Source organism: Panthera onca, chromosome C1 (genome assembly GCF_046562875.1).
Source record: "Panthera onca isolate mPanOnc1 chromosome C1, mPanOnc1 haplotype 2, whole genome shotgun sequence".
Classification (NCBI taxonomy): domain Eukaryota; kingdom Metazoa; phylum Chordata; class Mammalia; order Carnivora; family Felidae; genus Panthera; species Panthera onca.
The window spans coordinates 38,273,586-38,294,668 of record NC_138346.1 but is presented as its reverse complement, the minus strand read 5'-3'; the positions used below and the strand labels follow the sequence as shown (position 1 = coordinate 38,294,668).

Genomic DNA, 21,083 nt, shown 5'->3' with positions numbered 1-21,083 from the left:
AAATGTCAGTATGCCAAAACTGAAAAATTGTAATAGCTGTAGTTTCTATTTCCTTTAACCTAAGGGATTTAAGAAGCACTAGAAACCAAAGAGTCAAGCAATTAAACCCATAGATAGGGCGGCACTATTGTTTTCAGTTTCTTAATTTAAAGAAAAAGTTCTTGATTTTTCATTATGAAGTTCCCTTTTCTGGAAAACCACCCAAAGAGCAATATTATTTAAATGGCACAACCACAACACTGTAGTGCAACAACGATAGTCAACTAAGATTAAAAACTGGTCTAAGACTTTAGATATAATAAGTTTTATTCATCTGGTGGTACTTGATGCTCACAGGGCACCGTACAACAAATTTTAAAAATACAATATGAAAAAATTGAACAGCCAAAGAGATCAATTCCATTAGAGGGCCCACAGAAAAACCAACAAAAGCCCACAGAAAAACCCACCCACTGTCATCCCTTAAGAACATTTTCTTCCTGCTTAAGTTTGGCTTTAAGAAACACCAAAAGAAAGTGAGAAAGTCTTTGAACGAGTTAAAACTTCACATAGCGTCTTTCACATGAGTATATCACAAAATGCTTTCCTTATTCAAGAAGCGTATAAAATTATCCAAACACCTATGAGCCTCTATTTGGTCCCATCCTTTAAGGTCATAGCTGTATTTCCCTCACCTGCCTTCAAATGATTTGCATCAGTAAAAGTCATATAAAGCGGTCTCTTTTGCTCCATTTTGCCATTACAAAGCAGATATGTTTTCCATAAACAGGAAGGGCCCAAGAAAATTGAAGTTACCCAACTTCTTGAGGTGAAAATATAACTAAATTTTTCCAAGACCAGTTTAAAACCAAATTCTGGCTTCGAAACCATTTTCTGCAATTTTCATGATTAGAAATTACTGAAGGTCATTTGACATAAACTACAAGGAATAGTAAGATGTAAAGTTATAATGGGGGCTACTGTTACAAAAACTTCAAAGAATAAAAAGATGATCTGGAAAATTGTGTTCTAGGACACCCTGACATGTTGTCACAATATTACACAAGGAACAATAAGGAGTTACAACTTCTGCCTGAAGAGTCCTTTACTGCTCAGTATTCATTTTGTAAAAGTCAGCCAATTACAAACTGTCATGTAAGCCTCCAACACAGGAAGCACTAAGTGTTAACAGTTGGAGGCACAAACTCCTTAGTCACAGTGTAACAGTTTTACTTACAGTAGCAGAGCCATCCCATGCTTACTCTGCTGTAGAATCTCATTTCCCATTCGAGTTCACCAAAGTACTAAAATAAGGAGGCAAAACTGCTATGGGTAGTCAAAGTACTAAAATGAAGAAATTTTTGGTCGGATTTCTGGGAAAAGCTGAAAATATATTTAAAGTAGTTGCCAAAATATGGTAAGCACTACCTTAATGCTTAGTTCCTCTAAAATTAAATGGTGTTCCAACTTATGCTTAACATCTATAGATCTAAGCAAACCTAGACATTTTAGCTGCTGCAGTTGTGTAATAACACAGTACGTAATACGCAACTAGATGTGTCTCCCCTTTTCCATTATACTGCATTTCTTAAGGGCAAGGGGCAGGTCAAAAGCACCTTTGCATCCCCTACACTAAGCACAGTGGCTGGTATACAGTAAGTGTTCAACAAGTATTTACTGAATACATTGTTGAGTACTGGCTTATGACATGGGAAAGAGCCCAAAGATTGTCTTATTCTATTAGCAATACTTAAGTAGAAAGCAGTTTCAAAGTAGATACCTTACCCACTTTCTAAACACAGACTCAAGAGTTAGATATGACTTAAATCATTTCTCCTAAACATGTTCATAAAGCATTTTGAGAAATCAAGAGATGAAAGGCGCTATGTAAGTGCAAAATATTATTACTCAATACAGGTTAGCAAAGATGCTATATTCTCTATGGTGACAGAACAGTTGTGCTAGTTTGAGGTGAACACCCCCAAAGCTACTACTCTTCTTGATGTCATTATCAACAGAACAATGGAATTGGACAAAGATGCCATCACTTTATATAGTTTATATTCTGCTAACTACTTTCTATAAACCAGGTAACAGAAAATAAAATTAAGCCACTTACTCTACACAAACCAATACTTTATCAAAGTTCCGCATTTTACAAGTCATGTTCAAAAAACACACACAAGTTAGCATTTTGTACACAAATGTTTATTTCTCAATTAAACATTCCCTTTAAACACAAGGAATGAATTCTAAATTTTCATAAAGATGAATTAAAAATGAAATCCCTCCAGTATAGTGTGTGTAATCGCTGTGTTCTTGGTCACTACTGGCATTTACTGTTTAACATCAAAAACAAAGACGGGTTATTTAAAAATCATGCTACTGGATTTCTAGCTCTTCCTCTATGACCAGTTCTACACTGATCTGCAATGTTTAAAAGTTTACATCACCAAATCGAAGCAAGTTTAAGAGGTGAAACAGCTGTGCATTAAACACAAAATAAACAATAAAGTTATAAGATATAGTCAAGTTCATAACGAATATAGGTGTTCTTATCATCATTGTAGATTCTTGGGTAATGTGCTATGAGAGCATCCTGTGAACCAATGTAGATGGAGTTGTAGATTTTCCAATACACGTCTCTGACTTTCCGGGCCGGGTGAAACAAACCCTAGAGTAATTAGAAGGTTATATTATTTCAATTTTCAATAACATATATAACCTTAGCACAACTAACCAACAAACCATAAAGACGGGATTCCAAACATTTCTCTTTAAGAGAAAAAAACCTGACAAAGGCACAAAATTGCAACAAGCTAAGACAAAATCTAATCTCTTCTCCCCCCACAACTGTTTTCCCATATGGTACAAACTAGCCTACTCATAATTAAGAACAGTGACTTAATTCAACTAGATTATTTTTTTTTCATGGAGTAACCCTTTAAAAATCTTAACCTTACCTGTAAACAATACTGTAACATTCTACATGGTCCAATAGCAACTCTCAGGCCCTCCAGGGCTCCCATAACTGCTTGAATTACATGGGGCGATGTCTCAAACACATTGGGCCATACATAGTTCAACAAGTGATTCAGTGAATCTTCACAACCAAATCCATAAACCCCAAGTGACATGTGTTGCACCACTGCACTAGCCGTCTGTCTGTGTACAAGGTCCCTGTAGCAGGTGGAAAAAGAAAAACCCTCGTTAAAATGGTCTTAGTTTTACAGGAAACACTTACCTGTCCTAATTAGAAACTAAATTACAAATTCGGTGCAGGGAACAAATGCAAACATCTCATACTTTATGTACCTGATATAAAATGCCTTTAGAATATACAACATTCTGTATCAGATTCAGGATTCCCCTTGAGAATTTTTACCTTAATGACGCAAACTTTACTGTGGCTCAAAAATAAGTAATTCCCAATTAACCTTTGAAAGGAATATGAGCAAGAGAGCCCTGTGCAGTGCACTTTTAGTATGTTACTAAAGAGGGGATATATGATTCTTAGATATGAATAACAGTAATCTCATTTTAAACTCTTATCAATTTAATAGACTTGAAAAGTGATTCAACACTGCTATATAAGAGACAACTAAACTAAAATTAAAACCCTTCCCTTGTAAATTTTAAGTTTCATTCAAAAATGCAATTTGGGGAGGACCAAAAATTTTTCAAACCAACAGAGTAAGAATTCTATCATCTCCCATGTTAACTGAATTTATGACAAATCATGGAATTATTTATTCTACAGTGACTCAGCTGGGAAAAACATCAGATAAGTTGGTGATGAGTATAAACAACAAGTTCATACACTTTGCCCTCAAAGGTAACAACACCTTAAAGATAAAAGAAAAAACACTGAACTTGCTAGCATCCTTATTTCTTACTTACTATAACAACACTTAATCAAGTACACTTTATAGTAAAGCAGCATTCCTCATTAATCAATTTCCCAAAGGTATTGTTTCTTTTCATTTGGAAGTTTTTGACAAGTTACACCTCAACTTAATAGTACACAGAGCTGTGCGTGGGTGGCTCAGTCAGTTTAGTGGCCAACTTCGGATCAGGTCAGGATCTCCCAGTTCATGGGTTCGTGCCCCGTGTTGGGCTCCAGAGCCTGGAGCCTGCTTCAGCAGGCAGCCTCTCCTTGCCCCTCCCCCACTCATGCTTTGTCTCTCAAAAGTAAATAAACATTTAAAAAATTTAAGAAAAAAATAGTACATAGAATATAAATTTTAACTGCAGGTCACATACTTTGATGGCTGCACTCTGATGGTCAGGCACACCTCACTGAGGAATATGGAACAATATGCTTCTGATTTACTGGGCCCCAGGTGGCTAGACTTTTACAGAACCTGATTCTTAGTCTGTCTCTATGTCTTGCATGCATTTATACCTCGCTGGTAACTTGTTGATCCTGTTAAGCTTCCCTTTTGGAACGTCATGAATAAGTAACTTTAATGTGTACACAAAACTAATTGAATTGTTTCTAATTTGGATACCTTATCTTTCTTGAAAAATAAAGAGCTAAAATAGTCATTTCCCTTACAACCTGGGACTTTTTTGTTTATTTTGAGAAAGAGAGAGAAAGGGGAGGGGGAAGTAGAGAGAGAATCCTAAGCACGCTCTGAGCTGTCAGTACAGAGCCGGACATGGGGCTTGAACTCATGAACCGGGAGATCATGGACTGAGCCAAAGAACAAGAATCAGATGTTCAAGTGACTGAGCTACCCAATCACTCCTTCCCTTACTACCTGGACCCTGAACCTTTCTTTACATGAATTACTTTTGTGTTTAAAGCTGTATGTCGGTCCAGATAGTTAAAGGTATCAGGAATCTATCAAATAACTCAAGCAGTCCTGTATCAGTGGTCAATGTCTGAATAACTGGGGGCCTAAAATGGGAATAATATAACTATGGTTCAGTAGTTACAAAGCCTAATAATAATCTTTGCTTCGCATGCACTAATAAAAAGCTAAATAGATCAGGTCTCTTTGCCACACCAATAAGCTCATGCTCATCATTTCCTCCAACTATATTTGACTTTAATTAATTTCTTTCCTTGTCCTTTATTTTAGAGAGAGAGCACACACCTGGGGAAGAGGAGCAAGGGGAGAGAGAATCCCAAGCAGGCACCACGCTAAGCGTGGATTTGCAGTTTGATCATCACATGATCCTGGGATCATGACTTGAGCTGAAATCAAGAGTTGGATGCTCAACCAACTGAACTGCCCCCGCACCCCATGACTTCAATTAATTTTTAAAACAAAAGTTTACCAATTACTGCTTTTCAAACTGTATTTAGTCTAAAGATATGAAAGGGGGGCTTAAAAGGGGAGGGAGCACCTAAAAGAGAAAATTTGGGGATCCACTATAGCATACATGTTATTTGGAGAATGGTCATGTTCACTTCCATAAAAATTCAGTCTCATATTCCCCCTTCTTTAACTGCATCACTAACAAATAGGTCACATAATAATTATTTCAATAAGTTCTAAAATAAAGGAAGAATTATAACTATTTCTTTCTTGCATTTAATTCAGGTCACTTACCTATCCATTAAAGCATCTTCAAGTAATGGTGTTACAGCATAAATGTAGTCCTTTCCCATTTCACCAATATATTCAAACAAGAAGGAAAGTGATTTTAAGACTCCATTTTGGACATTCAGCTCAGGAACTCTGTATTCATTCATTAAGGCAGGTAGTACTGTGAAGGGTGAACACGTTTCGGCAACAATAGCTATTGCTACAGTGGTACAAACTCTGTTCTGCCTTTCCTGAACTTTGAGGTTGTTTAAGAGTGTAGCCAATACATCATGAGGACTGAAAAAAATAAATGTGTCAGCAATCTGTCAGATTGTAAGTCAAATTTTGGAAAGAAAAAAATGTAAAGGAATAAAACTTTATGGTAAATAATTATTGGCAACTTTGTAATTTTATGATTAAATACAATAATGTCACTTAGCACTGGTACTTATTTCTACTTAAAAACTTCATCAAATTAAAATATGTGTTGAAGAAAAAAATTCAAATGGTTAGTAATTTTCAAATGTAATTTTTAGTCTTTAGTGAACTTCCTAAAATATAAAGTTTTAGACTGAACAATTCTAGACTGGTCAAAACATGGCCACCAGAGCTAGGCAGTAGTATCCAAACTGTGGTCTCTCATGGCTCAATACACAATCTACCTTCCTTTTCTTGCCTTTCCGCCCACACACCTTTGTAACATCTATTCACTAAGCATTTATTTCACCACAAACAGACACTGAAGCTAAAAAAGCACAAAAGCTATTCACTGCAAAAGTCTTAACTATACCACCGCTGAAATAAATTATTTTACTACCGCTACCAAAAGACAGGGAGGGGGTAAGGAGACTCTAATTAATCTGGGTTTTATTCTGTTTTATTGCTTAAAAATATTTTGTTATTAAACCACATGTATGTGTGGTATCTCATTTTGTACAATGACTACTTCTTCTAGTTTGGTTCTGATGAGACGAGCAAATAACCACAAATTATCTACTAGTTATAATTTCAGTTGTCTGTGGATTCGCTTTAGAAAACTATTTTAAAAACACAAAGTATTAACATGAGACCTGAATTATGCTCATTGTTTTATTAAGAACAGCCCTTAGTATTTTAAACAATACCTGAAAGAGACCAGCTAAAACCTGAAATTATTCTAAAGATGGTACTGTTTTCCTTTCTGAAAATACCTGAGGTGTGATTAAAATAAAAATTCTCCATACATTTTAATTCAATTTAAAATTTAAGAAAACACCTCAAAAACTGGAGGTCAGTGTTAAACGATATGCTTTCTCACCTGCATTATTCACACCACACTTTTAGAGATTACTACAGAAATAAAAGCATTTTTCAACACAGTGGGTTTATTACAAAATTAAAAATACATACATAAAAGTAAGTAATACTCACCCAATGGCCTTTGCAATGTAACCAAATGTGTTGACTGTGGCTCTACGAATAGCTTTTTTGTGAGCTTTTAAGAGCTCCAGAAGCTCAAAACAAATCCTCATCCATTCTCTCGCAGACACATACTCAGCTCCCCTAATTTAAGAAGAAAAAAGTTAATTTTGATAATAAATTTTAGAAGGTAAACTTGCAAATTCAGTTCTCAAAACATGACTATCTACTCAGTTTAAGCAGTAAATAAAAATATAACTCTTCAGAAAGGATGGTTTAATCTTAAAAATTATATTGCCACCTCTAATCACCATCTCAAGTTGAAATTTCACAGAACATTTCACTGGATAGTCTTACCATATATGTTTGTATTAGCAACATTAAGCATATTTGCAAAGTGAATAAACAAGTAGCTAAACGTAAAAACTGATACTGTTCATAAAAATGTTTAGGCAATCTGCTTACCTGTCAGCAATACGTCCAACAAGATCAATACAATTCTCTTGTACTTTTTCATGCCTGTTCTTTAAGATGGGGGTGAGTCTAGGCAGGAGATCTTTAATTGGTGGGGTCATCTTATGCATACCTATTTAATAAAAGTCAACACACTATCAATAAACATTTGAACTATAACTTGTTCATTTTACCTTTTACTTAGCAATATAATATAGATGACTAGGCATAAATATAAACTTACAGCTGCCTATGGAAAGAAAAAGCCCCATATTCTGACCAGACTCAGAACTGTTTTTAACTTTTTATTAACAACTTCTGATTATGCATAGAAATGAAAAGAAATTAGTGAAGTGATTTAAAAAATGATGGATACTCAACAACAGAAGAGTTTTATTTGGTTCTGAAATGTATTTGTACACTCATATTTAAATATGGGGACAGTTTATGTTCCGGCCATACACAACAATATAAGCCAGAGGCAGACATGTAAATTAAAGCAAAATTTTCCAGAAAGGGCCCCCTTACCCTTTAACTGCAAAACAAACAGATCTCCAGTCTCCCTGCAATGCAGGGCATACTTGGATGGTATTTACACCTATGAAGAGAGAAAAAAGGAGGCAGCTGGCAGGGGCTCTTGCTCTAACTAGAACTGCTTGTTCTGATTCTCTCTCCATTGCTTTTCCCATGTTTCCCTGACCAACAATATGGTTTACAACTCCCTGCAAACCAGAGCCCCTTAAGTGGCCAAGTAACTGATTTTTGGCAAGTAGCTATCGTCAAGTATAGAAGACAGGGCTAAATTGGGGATTACATGTCAATGCAATGGTTCAAAGATCTCCTATACTGCATAAAAACCCCTTACTAAAATGAGAAAAACAGTGGCTATCAGTCAGCTATTCTGACCTCCTGCTAGGTTATTTTGGCTCTTCTTAACCATACAGAAGTTACTTTTGCAGAAGTCATGTTCAACTACAGTAAAGATTAAAGAGAAGAGACCATTTGTTTGCTACATCATAATTTTCTTAAATAATGAAAGCTTTGCTCTCCATACCCAAGGGGGCATTTGTAACGTACTTGTGTTTTGCTTTGGGTTAGAAAACTGAATGGATAAAGAATTGGATATAAATAAAAATGAGACAACAACTTGATAAATCCACTTTTCTCTCTGGTTATGTTCCTGAAACATGACAGCAAACAGAAAAACCTGCCATAATCATTTACTAATTCAAGGGTAAAGAAATACACAATATTTCGTCTCCTAAAACTAAAACTTCAGCATTGTTTCCTCACACCCTTCAAATAAGTTTCAGGTGAGACATTGTTTTTATTAGGATTCTCTATTCCATGACTTCAAAGTTTTTTGAGTTGGTAACTATTCTCACCTCTCTTTACAGGTCCTAAACTTGCCCTCTTTTCTCTGTTTAAAGTGCAATATAAACGAGTTTTAGGAAACAACTTTCGTGACATCCTGACTTAATTATGATTTTGAAGTGCTTAAAACCATGTATCAGAAATCATTACTCAATTCCTAAATGTGATTCTGTATCTTACTTTCAAAAAAACAAAGTTAAAAAAACAAAATAAAAAAATTCTTTCATGACCAGCAAATTCCATACCTATTACATTTACAATGGCCTTCAATGCTCCAAGAATGCTGCCCAATACTTCAGGGTACTCTTCACCCAAATACTCATACAAAACAACACCCAAGTGCCCCATCAATTTTTCCTGTAATAATAATAATAAAAAAAAAAGTTAAAATGTTACTATTCACATGGAACTATTTGGTGGGAAAATAAGAATCTGATAGAAAAGTTTACCTCTTGACAAGTCTTCATGACAACAGCAGTTCGAGAAATCAAGTCAGCTGCCTGTTGCCTAACTTTTGCTGATTTGTTATTTAAACGCCACAAAACTGTACCACAGATCTGAGGCAAGTAAGGTTTGACTCGTTTGCCAAGAGCATTGACCACTGTGCCAAAGCCATTCAACATTACAGAGTCCTAAAAAAAGAAAAGCTACGTTAAATTTAAAAACTACATTCACTGAGACTACAATTCAGTTTGTGCCCGAATAGTTTAAATATACTAATATTCAGAGGTGCCTGGGTGGCTCAGTCGGTTCAGCGTCCGACTTCGGTTCAGGTCGTGATCTCATGGTTAATGGGATCAGGCCCTGTGTTGGGCTCTGTGCTGATAGCTCAGAGCCTGGAGCCTGCTTCAGATTCTGTGTCTCCCTCTCTCTCTGCCCCTTCTCTACTTGTACTTTCTCTCTCTCTCAAAAAAATAAAACATTAAAACAAATTTTAAATATACTAAGATTAATTTAACAAAATCAAATCTAAAAAATTTAAATCATAGACAACTGAAATGAGAACATGAGGATTTTTAAAATTTCAAATTCAATTACTTTTCAGTGATAATTATTTGGTTGAAAAGTAATGTTTTACAAATATGAAGGTCAGCAGCAATTTGTTGTAATAATCTGTATCATTACCTCTGTAGTCTGTTCTTGGAAAGCATAAAGAATACCATCAATCAACTGTTCTTCAAGTTTATGATCAATATCTGCTGCTCCCAAGTTGCCCATAATTTTCTCAATTGTCTCCATCACCATTTTTCTGTACTGTTCAGCTTCATCCTTCAGATCATCCACAATCCTGGATATAATTTCTGCTGCACCTACTTTGTTTGCCAATTCCACAGTAGTATCAACTAACTAAAGACAGGAGGAAAGAAACCTTTTAGATATTATCCAAGCCAGCAAGTAGGCTGAGAACAGTTAATTCCTGTTTCAAAAACTTTTAAGAGAAAGGTAACCCAAAAAACATAAATGTGAGAGTAAGTCAAAATGATTTAAGGTAAGATTGTACTCATGTTTCACCTAGCCCAGATTAAGTATTTCTTTTAACTAGACAAAGACATTAATTCATAGTTGAGTATTTATCCTAGAATGCAAAATCAAAATGGAAGTTAATTAGCTGACTAAATACATCTCCTTTTATAATCAAGCACATATTTTGAGACCAGGGCAAAAACAATGTTTAATATTCATTCAAATTAACTAAGGAATTAGTTGAAAAGATTTAAAAATATTTTCTTCAGTAGGTTCCATGACCAATATGAACCTTCAACTCACAACCCTGAGATCAAGAGTCATATGCTCTACCAACTGAGCCAGCCAGGCACCCTTTGAAAATATGTTTTACGGGGGGCCTGAGTGGCTCAGTTAAGTGTCTGACTCTTGATTTTGGCTCAGGTCATGACCTCACGTTCCTGAGATAGAGCCCCTTAAACCCCATGGTGGGCTCTGAGCTGGGTGTGGAACCTGCTTAAGATTCTCTCTTCCTTTTCCTCTGCCCCTCCCCAACTCATGCTCACTCTCAAAAAAAAAAAAAGATAAAATATTTTTTACAATGAAAGTTTACCTGTCGGTAATTTCTTCTATCCAAAGCCATTCTGTGTTGCCAGAAGTGTTTAAAAAAAGGAGGAAGAATCTCTGTTTTAATGTAGTTTGCTTCTACACCATCTGTTCCACAACACTGCTTTACCACCTAAAAGGTTAAAAAATAGTAGTAAATACAGTCTTGGTTTAACAATAGTTAAATAGTTTTGGGCTTTAACATTCTCTGAACCACGAAACACACCCAATTTAGGTGAACCAATCCGTGACAACAATTTGGAATACTTACCTTCAGCACAATTTTCTTCATTTCTTCATCAGGTGACTGAAATTCTCGAATAAGGATTAACATCACTTCTCTAGTATAGTAGTTGGCATATTCTGCATCCATAAGAGGAATAAGATAGCCAATAGCCTTTAAGAAAGCAGCCAGACCCTATTTTAAAATAAAAAAATACGTATACTTAGTAAGTTAGATTTAATTGCCTTAACTTCAATGAGTGGAAATGAAAAGAAAAATAAAATCTATCTGGTGAACCAAACCTACCTTTCCTCTGTGTTGACGGATACCCTTCCATAGAGGCTTTAACACAGAATCAAAAGATTCGATACCATAAGGAGTTGCTGCTTCAGCCAAGGCAGCAATGGCCAAAGCACTAATGGTCCGAACTTTCTGTTGCTCATCCACAAGACCTAGAAAAAACCAAACAAACACAGGTTGTAACTAAGTGACAACATTACCTAATTTTCACAAGCTCATCATTTAGTCAAAATGAAGAATCTGTTCATACTAGACAAAATTAGACAAAAGCCAATATGAACCAAAGCCTATTAGCAGATAACGTAATAAACCCCATCACAAATTATGTGGGGTTTTTGTAGGTAGAACCCTTCCATTTATCTCTCCAAATCAGTAGCCCAAATTTCAGGACACCTATTTTATAAAAGATGAAGTAATGGGGCGCCTGGGTGGTTCAGTCGGTTAAGCATCTGACTTTGGCTCAGGTTATGACCTCACTGCTCATCTTGAGTTCAAGCCCTGCATTGGGCTCTATGCTGGCAGCTCAGAGTCTGGAACCTGTTTCAGATTCTGTCTCCGTCTCTCTGCCCCTCCCCTGCTCAAACTCAGTCTCTCTCTCTCAAATATAAACATTAAAAAAAAACTTTTTTAATAAGTAAAAATAATTTTTAAAGAGACAAAGTTATATCACAACTTACCATGCTCAATGATTTCAACTAAACTTCTGAGATGTGGCAAGATGGCACAGCCCATAAGAATAGCTATCTGCTGTACAATCTTAATACCAGTGTGTCTCGCTTGCCAGGACTTCTTACTTTTACACACAGCTTTTAAGAAGGGCAACAATGAAGGAATGCCCAGGGCAGAGGCTACAACAGCAAAAGCTCTAGCTGTTGTGTTACGAACATACTCATCCATGTTATCTATATCAGGTCTCATGGTAGAGATCATAGTAGCCAGACCAGCAGCCTAAAAAGTCAAGAAGGACACTCATCAGCTGATAACATTAACCCTCAACGCTTTCCTTCTATAATCAAATAATCCCATCAATGGATACAAAACTTTCTTCTCTAGAAATATAAATACCTTTGCCAAATTAGAAATAATCTCTCGACCTTCCACTCTAGCATAGTAATCTTCATCAATTAGCAATGGTTCAATGACCACAAGGATCTGAAAAAGAAAAAGAGCTACACTTTCACACCAATTACTAATGCCATACTCGTGTAACAAAATTAAATACATATTGAAAAAATTTTATTATAGGTCATTTATGTAATTTACACACACAAGCATACAAAACATATTTTGCTAGGAAATTTATAATTACCGGACTTTGTAACAAGGGACAATAAAAAATTTTAATTACACAATTTCAAACCCCATATAAAAACTGGGGAGAACTGTTCATCACAAAGTAAAAATATTCAATATTTAAAAAAATAACAACTTCTGGAGCGCCTGGGTGGCTCAGTCAGTTAAGCATCCGACTTTGGCTCAGGTCATGATCTCATGTCTTGTGGGTTCAAGCCCCACATCGGGCTCTGTGCTGACAGCTCAGGGCCTGGAACCTGCTTCATATTCTGTGTCTCCCTCTCTCTTTGCCCTCCCCCACTTACTCTCTCTCTCTCTCAAAACCAAACATTAAAAAATTTTAAAAAAATTCATAAAAAAAAAAAAAAAAACTACACTAATCTTTATTTAACAATTCTAAGCCATTATTACCACCAGCAAAAAGATGGGTCCTTAACACCAAATGGCATGCTACAGACATGTATCTTTTCTTATCCTAACATAATACCAATAAAAGTAAATGAAAAAGTATGAATAATATGAAACCATTTTAGTCAAGATGACAAAAAGTTCCTTCAATATATACACACATACATTTGTATATGTTATATACTTGTGCAAAGAAAAAGGTCTAAGAGGACATGTAAATATAATATTGGTTAACTCTGTAGAGTGTCTTACAGGGGGGTGAAATTCCCCCTTTTTGTTGTGAATGCATGCATCAGCTATTACCTCTTAAGAATTTTTTAAATTTCACAAATAATAAATGACTTAAGAAATCCATTAATTGTTTTTATATTAAAAATTATCCAACCATTAGAAACACTACTTTAATTAGAACAACACACCTTATGCACATATGGTCGAACTAAGTCATCAAGTTTGTATAATATTCGATCAATAACTTTCACAAGTAAATGACGCTCTTGATCCTCAAGTGTAGGAGACATCAGTAGAGGAAGAATCTGATTAAACAAAGGACCAGCTCCAAATTCACGAGCTTTATCAGTAATCTGACGCAATGCAGCCTGGGGGGAAAAAAAAGAGTAGAAGGTATATTCCCTTGTAATTAAGCATTCTGAAAGAACTAATTACTCCATGATTTTCTTTACCTTAATATTTTTAGTATAAACTTCACAGACATCTTACACATATTAGCGTAAGTGCATTCCCATCAAATTACTCTTAAGTTAGAGGGGCGTCTGAGTGGCTCAGTCACATCTGACTCTTGATTTTGCTTCAGGTCATGATCTCACAGTTTCTAAGATGGAGCCTGCTTGAAATTCTCTCTCTCCCTTTCTCTCTGCCCCTCCCTGGCTAGCACTCTTGCAGATCTCTGCATCTCTCAAAATAAATAAACTTAAAAAATTTATAAAAAGGCCCGGAGAACAAAAACGAGAATCTCATTTTTCAGCATCTGTATTAGCATAAAGCTGTTGGACTAAAAAAATTAAATCCTTCATACTACACCTTTCTTTCCCTTACACTATGCCCATGGTAAAGATGAAGAGATTAATTATAAATTTCTAAACATAAAACTATAATGAACATGACGATGTAATGAACTAGTACTTACCTTTCTCATTGGAGGTGTTCCATTCTTAATTTTTAAAAGAAGCTTCATTATTTTTCTCTCTTTTTGCTCTTCTGGACTAAGTGTTGATTCATCAACATCAACCTAACAGTAAAAAAAAAAGAAAATGCAGTTAGATTAAGATACTGTGATTTGTAAGTCCTAAATAAAAAATGGTATTTCAGTTCTGCTATTATCACTTACCAAAAGTTTATCAAAGTACTGAATATCATCAGGTTTTAAAAATGGCAGATTCCCAGATGGTTGGTCATTAACACTTTTCATTGTTCTATCTTCAGTTTGCATGTGGAAACCAGTCATACCACCCAAAGGCGTTGGAGTTGCTGTCAGCTTTCGAGCTGGAGTTCGAATAGGAACATAACCAGCTGGAGGGGGAAGTACCTAATACAGTTAAAAGACAGTTTAGGATTTTCTTGACTTTATAAAATAACACAATTAATATTTGTATTTAAAATATCTTAACAGTTTATTAGCTAAGAAGCTTCCTGCTTGTTCTATCATTTAAAATCTGTATAACAGGGACACCTGGGTGGCTCAGTCGGTTAAGCATCCAACTTCAGTTCAGGTCACATGATCTCACAGTTCATGAGTTTGAGCACCGCATCAGGGTCTGTACTGACAAACTCAGAGCCTGGAGCCTGCTTCAGATTCTGTGTCTCCCTCCCTCTTTACCCCTTCCCGCATCATTCTTGTTCTCTCTTTCTCTCAAAAGGAATAAACATTAAAAATTTTTTTTTAAATCTGTATGACAAACATTTCTCATTTGCTGATTAAAAAGCACATTAAAAGTATTAGTAATGTGGGGAAATGAGGAGATACATGAAGCAGGCTTATAAAATTCTGATCACTCTCAAACATTAATCTATATAAACATGTTGGTGAGCCGACATGTCATAAATGGAAATAAGTTCACAAAGTGCACATAATATATAAAGGGTTAATTTTAATAAAGTTAAAATTTAGATTCATACAAATCTCTGCACCATAAAAGCAAGAATCTTAGTATTTAAGTTGCTTGACAAAATGTATAAAAACTAAATCTGGGGTGCCTGAGTAGCTCAGTCAGTTGAGCGTCTCCTGATTTCAATTCAGGTCATGATCCTGTCATGGGATCGAACCCCGTGTTGGTCCACTCAGTGCAGAGCCTGCTTAAGAGTCTCTCTCTCCCTCTGCCCCTCTCCCCTGCTCGTGCTCTCTCTCTAAAATAAAAAAAAAACAAAAAACTAAAACCAAAATATTTACCAAGGTCCTATAAAATACACCATTTATTAAACCAAGAAATTTACTTAAGATTCACTAAGAAAGATTTTTATCTCCTATGGATATTAAGGTAATCAATGACTGTAACTGAGAAGACATTCAGGAAGTCAACAGTAAGTTGTAGAAATGTCTACACCCACAGCATTATGTGGAGGCTACAAGAAGTTTAAAGCAGAAATTCGTGCACACTTGAAACACTCTAATACAAAACTAACAAGGGGGAAAAACATACATATACAAACTCTTAAAAGCAACGGGCACCAGCAATATAAGGCTCTGTAGAGGCCATCGGAATCTAGTTCCAGCTATATGACCACAGACTACCTTTAGACCAGCAAATGGTCCCTCAATGCCAGGTACATTTTATAACTCAAAATAAACTTTAACTTGATACAGTAAAAACAATATTCTTTGTGTTCATTTGCAATCCATGAATTTAAATACACAAAATCTTGTGAAACACAAAGTAAAATAACCATGATCTAATGTGAGCTTAATCCTGAGACTATGATGAACTGAAGCAACAAGCTATTCCATATCCCAAATGCAGCAAGTTCTCAAAGTATGGTCCTAGAAGTCCTTGAAATTTCTCACCTTCCAAAAGCAATAAAAGCTTCGTATCATTCAGTTTTTTCATCTCTATTACTTTTTGGAAATAGCTAAAAGAATTAGCAGTAGTAAATTTGGGCAAAGCCAATGTAAACCTGACAAATTAATTTTTTCAAAGAACACTTAAAGAAAATTCACATTTGGGGCGCCTGGGTGGCGCAGTCGGTTAAGCGTCCGACTTCAGCCAGGTCACGATCTCGCGGTCCGTGAGTTCGAGCCCCGCGTCAGGCTCTAGGCTAATGGCTCGGAGCCTGGAGCTTGCTTCCGATTCTGTGTCTCCCTCTCTCTCTGCCCCTCCCCCGTTCATGCTCTGTCTCTCTCTGTCCCAAAAATAAATAAAAAACGTTGAAAAAAAAAAAAATTAAAAAAAAAAAAGAAAATTCACATTATAAATACCACATTACCTTATATCCTTCTGGAAACATGGCATCTAATTCTTCATCAGAAAGTGGACGGTTTCTCTCATCAATTTCTCTTTCCCACCTCCAAGCTTGAAGCTGTTCGGGAGTCATACTCATTATGTGACCTACCAAAAAAAGCAAATTTCTGTAACAATCTATAGCGTTAAGTCTTTATCGTTACATAGGTCCTTGGGATAGAAGACCGTTAACCTCATAATTGCTTTATATTATCAACTCAAATCAAGACTTCTTTTTATATCTGGTCGTTCTTGCTAAAAATAAACATTAATAACATACAGAATACCTCAGAGAAAAACATTCAAAATATTTCCGGTAAAAAGTATTTCCAATGGGAAAGTTTCTACCTGGAGTAGGGGTAGCCATGTTCATGGCTGGTGTGCCAATTGGTGTCTTTCCAGGTGTCAGAACAGGAGTGCTTCCACCCATCTGACTAGCTGGTGTTTCATCCCAACGTGACTTTCTTTTACTGGCTCCAGGAGTTGGTGTTTCACCAATTGAATCTCCACCTCGATCTGTTCGAGGAGTCTCAGCCCATCCGCTTCCATGCCCAGGAGTATCTTTAAAGAAAAAAAGTAAATAAATATAAAATTTTAACCACTGTCAAAAAATTAGTGTATTCTCAAAGAGCTAATATTGAAACGGATCAAGTCTAAAAAAAGGATATTCTTAAAATGCAGACCCACTTAGAGGTTTAATTTTCATTTCGTCTTTATTCTCTTCCATTTTTTCTTTCCCAATGATTACAAAAGCATAGTAACCACTGAGGAGTAAGAAAACAAAAGTATTTTTTTAACCATGCATACTATCACAACCCAGAGACAACCACTTTATGCATCTTGAGCCACTTTTCATTTCTCCATACAGTTGAGATTACTCTGTACATACAATTCTATACTGCTTCTTTCATCTACTATATGTTAAGCACTCTCCCCTATCACTAAAAATTCTTTATAAAAATATAGCAGATGTACTATGAAGTCTTAACCTGCCACAGCTAATCTTATAAAGAACTAACAAGACACATGGAAATGCAAACTGGTGTAGCCACTCTGGAAAACAGTATGGAGGTTCCTCAAAAAACTAAAAATAGAACTACTCTATGACCCAGCAATTGCACTACTAGGTATTCATCCAAGGGATACAGGAGTGCTGTTTCGAAGGGTCATTGCACCCCAATGTTTATAGCAGCACTATTGACAATAGCCAAAGTACAGAAAGAGCCCAAGTGTCCATCGATGGATGAATGGATAAAGATGTGATATGTGTGTGTGTGTGTACACACACACACACACACACACACACACACACACACACAATGAAGTATTACTTGGTAATCAAAAAGAAGGAAACCTTGCCATTAGCAACTACATAGATAGAAGTAGAGAGTATTATGCTAAGCGAAATTAGAGAAAGACAAGTATTGTATGACTTCACTCATATGAGGAATTTAAGATACAAAACAGATTAACATAAGGGAAGGGAAGCAAAAATAATAGAAAAACAAGGGAACAAAACATAAGAGAAAATAATATAGAGAACAAACAGAGGGTTGCTGGAGGGGTGATGGGTTAAATGGGTAAGTGGCATTAAGAAATCTAGTCCTAAAAAAAAAAAAAAAAAAAAGAAATCTAGTCCTGAAATCACTGTTGCACTATATGCTAACTTGGATGTAAATTAAAAAGTAATTGGTTTTTTTTTAAAAAAAATGAATGCACTTAACACCAATGAATTGTACACGTAAAACAGTTAAAATGGTAAATTTTATGTTATGTATATTTTATCACAATAAAAAAAACTAAATTATGGTCTACAATCTTTTCTTTCTCCTAATGTTCTTCCTAAAATAAATATTAAACCTTTTCAAGAAGGGAAAAGAATTAGGCATATGATCTGCTTAGTCCTTTATCTGTTCCCAAAGCAGCTGATTATTTACCTGTCTAGCCAGGACTAGAAATGTAAACAGATTTCCTCTAATAAACGTACCACTCATCAAATCAATACTTCACCCAAACACACACCCAGACTCCACTAGAAGTACCTCTTTCTGTTTTGGGGGTCTCATCCCATCTGTTTTTACGAGCACTGGAAGTTGCACCTCCGTGGCCTGGTGTTGCATGGCCTGGCGTATCGCCGCGTCCAGGAGTAGCAGCTCCCGCTGGTGTGTGGCTAGGTGTAGGATCCCATATTTTTGAGCCTGGGGTTGCTCCAGGAGTCTCACTTCCCTTTGCACGACCTGGTGTCTCATCCCATCTTAAGGAAGGGGTATGTCCGGGGGTCTTAACAAAGCAAAAAAATACCTTTATTTCACACACCTACACATTCACATAAAAGTAACTAGAAAATTTCTATTAGAAAGACAGTAAACAGGGGCGCCTGGGTGGCGCAGTCGGTTAAGCGTCCGACTTCAGCCAGGTCACGATCTCGCGGTCCGTGAGTTCGAGCCCCGCGTCGGGCTCTGGGCTGATGGCTCGGAGCCTGGAGCCTGTTTCCGATTCTGTGTCTCCCTCTCTCTCTGCCCCTCCCCCGTTCATGCTCTGTCTCTCTCTGTCCCAAAAATAAATAAAAAACGTTGAAAAAAAAAATTTAAAAAAAAAAGAAAGACAGTAAACAAATAAACGTTTTAGTCTTCTTCTGTATAAATGAGAGTAAACTACCCTGCTTAAAAGATACCTACTTCATAGCAAATATGTCTAAAGACAATGTAAAGTTTTAATTTTGAACAGTTTTGAATAAAGCCCTAGCTTAAAAAAAATGTATTTTGGATTATGAACCTTGGATATGCCATTAATATCTCTGTAGCTTTTAGAAAACCACCAAGCTTTCTCTGTCTGCCATCTGCAATCTAAAAATTTCAGCTTTAATAATATCATCGCTACTTCCCAAACTAGGCTTAGAGACATATATCTAGAAGTTCTCACACTAAGGAAACACTATTTTCGTGTTTGTGTTCAATTTTGTGTGTATTTTTAGTTAACATAAGTATGTTTTGGATCACCTGGGTCATAAGTAGATACTGCCACATAATTTTAATCCTTGAGATTTAAAATCACATTTGTAGTATAATTCTAACTGAAGTTGACAAGATTATTAGTGAAAAAAGATTAGAAGTGAAGTAACCAAAGGTTCCACTATAGTTTGAACAGAGACAAGTGGTGGGTGATTCAGGGCATCAGACAGCCCATGATAACAAAACAACCTGCACAGTGGAGACAATACAGTATCAAACTATCAGGTGGTTCAGTGTAAGCCACACAAAATTTAAGACTCAAGTATTCCATATAGGTTTTGTAATATACCTTTATGTATTTATTTTAAAGCTGGATGCTCTCTATCCAACACAAGAATTCTATCCAGCTTTACACCTGCAAATTTACATGAATACCATAATTAAGACTCAACATTTTTTTTCTTTTAAAAAGATTTTATGTATCACTCAGGGTTGAGAAATTTTCAATTAGGTGAATGAAGCACATGAATTGTTCAAAATCTCATCTTGGCAACTGCTCCTCCTGCTGAATCAGGGAAGAAATAAATTTTTTTTTTATTCAAAAAAAAAATTTTTTTTTTAACATTTATTTTGGAGACAGAGAGACAGAGCATGAATGGGGGAGGGTCAGAGAAAGAGGGAGACACAGAATCCGAAACAGCTCTGAGCTGTCAGCACAGAGCCTGACGCGGGGCTCGAACTCACGGACCATGAGATCATGACCTGAGCCGAAGTCGGCCGCTTAACCGACTGAGCCACCCAGGCGCCCCAATTTTTTAAGTATTTATTCATTTATTTTGAGAGAGAGAAAGCATGTGCACACGCACAAGCAGGCTAGGAGAGGGAAAAAGAGAATCCCAAGCAGGCTCCGTGCTGTCAGTGCAGAACCAGACATGGGGCTCAATCTCATTAACCAAGAAATCGGGACCTGAGCTGAAATCAAGAGTTTGATACTTAACGGACTGAGCCACCCAGGCACCCTGGAAATAAATTCATTCTATTATCCATTACAATTCCCACAGTTTTGGGGTGCCTGGGTGGCTCAGTTGCTTAGGTGTCCAACTCTCGATTTCAGCTAAGATCACGATTCCAAGGTTGTGGAATCAAGTCTTAACGTCAGGCTCTGCACTGAGCATGAAGTATGCTTAAGATTCTTTCTCTCTCCCCTTCTGCCCCTCTTCCATACTCATGCTCTCTGAAATTAAAAAAAAAAAAAAAAAAAAAAATGCCTATTAAACATCCAAATAAAAGTGTTAGGTCCAAAGAACAGAGGACATGAATGGGATAGATTTGTAAATCTGGGAGTAGTCTCACGGAGATGGTACAGGAAGATAGGAATGAGAGGAAGGAGTGCTTTTAGATGGAAAAGAGGTCCAAGGACTGAGCACTAGAACACCCCCAAAATTAAAGGAAGCCGAGGAAGATCTCACCAACAAGACAGGAGTCAGTTAGGAGAATATTAGAAGAATCAAGAGAAACTCAAGTTCAGAATCTAAGAAAAGGAATCAAGTGATAGCAAATGTCACTGATATGTGATAAATGAAATGATATGATATGTATAGGATATGAGGATTGAGACTTGATCTATGAATTTACCAAAAGGAGGTCAAATGACCTTGACAAGAGA

The 21,083-nt window shown here is 36.3% G+C and overlaps 1 protein-coding gene across 3 annotated transcripts in view; it reads right to left on the bottom strand.

Annotated features, from left to right (window-relative positions):
• Positions 1-288: 288 nt before the first annotated feature.
• The window catches only part of SF3B1 (splicing factor 3b subunit 1), a 60,359-nt gene continuing 39,564 nt past the window's right edge, over positions 289-21,083 (bottom strand). For 2 of the 3 annotated variants that reach the window (XM_060622768.3, XM_060622770.3), the window contains 19 exons: positions 18,509-18,746; positions 16,815-17,027; positions 16,453-16,574; positions 14,363-14,560; positions 14,162-14,263; positions 13,434-13,613; positions 12,379-12,465; positions 11,991-12,261; positions 11,320-11,465; positions 11,062-11,208; positions 10,798-10,923; positions 9,867-10,088; positions 9,191-9,373; positions 8,987-9,098; positions 7,380-7,500; positions 6,927-7,058; positions 5,541-5,813; positions 2,943-3,159; positions 289-2,653 (listed from right to left, as the gene is read on the bottom strand). In XM_060622768.3, coding sequence (XP_060478751.1) covers positions 2,495-2,653; positions 2,943-3,159; positions 5,541-5,813; positions 6,927-7,058; positions 7,380-7,500; positions 8,987-9,098; positions 9,191-9,373; positions 9,867-10,088; positions 10,798-10,923; positions 11,062-11,208; positions 11,320-11,465; positions 11,991-12,261; positions 12,379-12,465; positions 13,434-13,613; positions 14,162-14,263; positions 14,363-14,560; positions 16,453-16,574; positions 16,815-17,027; positions 18,509-18,746 — 3,249 coding nt within the window. In that variant the 3' untranslated portion in view covers positions 289-2,494. Of the gene's footprint in view, positions 2,654-2,942; positions 3,160-5,540; positions 5,814-6,926; positions 7,059-7,379; positions 7,501-7,895; positions 7,966-8,986; positions 9,099-9,190; positions 9,374-9,866; positions 10,089-10,797; positions 10,924-11,061; positions 11,209-11,319; positions 11,466-11,990; positions 12,262-12,378; positions 12,466-13,433; positions 13,614-14,161; positions 14,264-14,362; positions 14,561-16,452; positions 16,575-16,814; positions 17,028-18,508; positions 18,747-21,083 lie in introns of those variants that run through there. The other variant, XM_078451037.2, reaches the window with a different exon arrangement.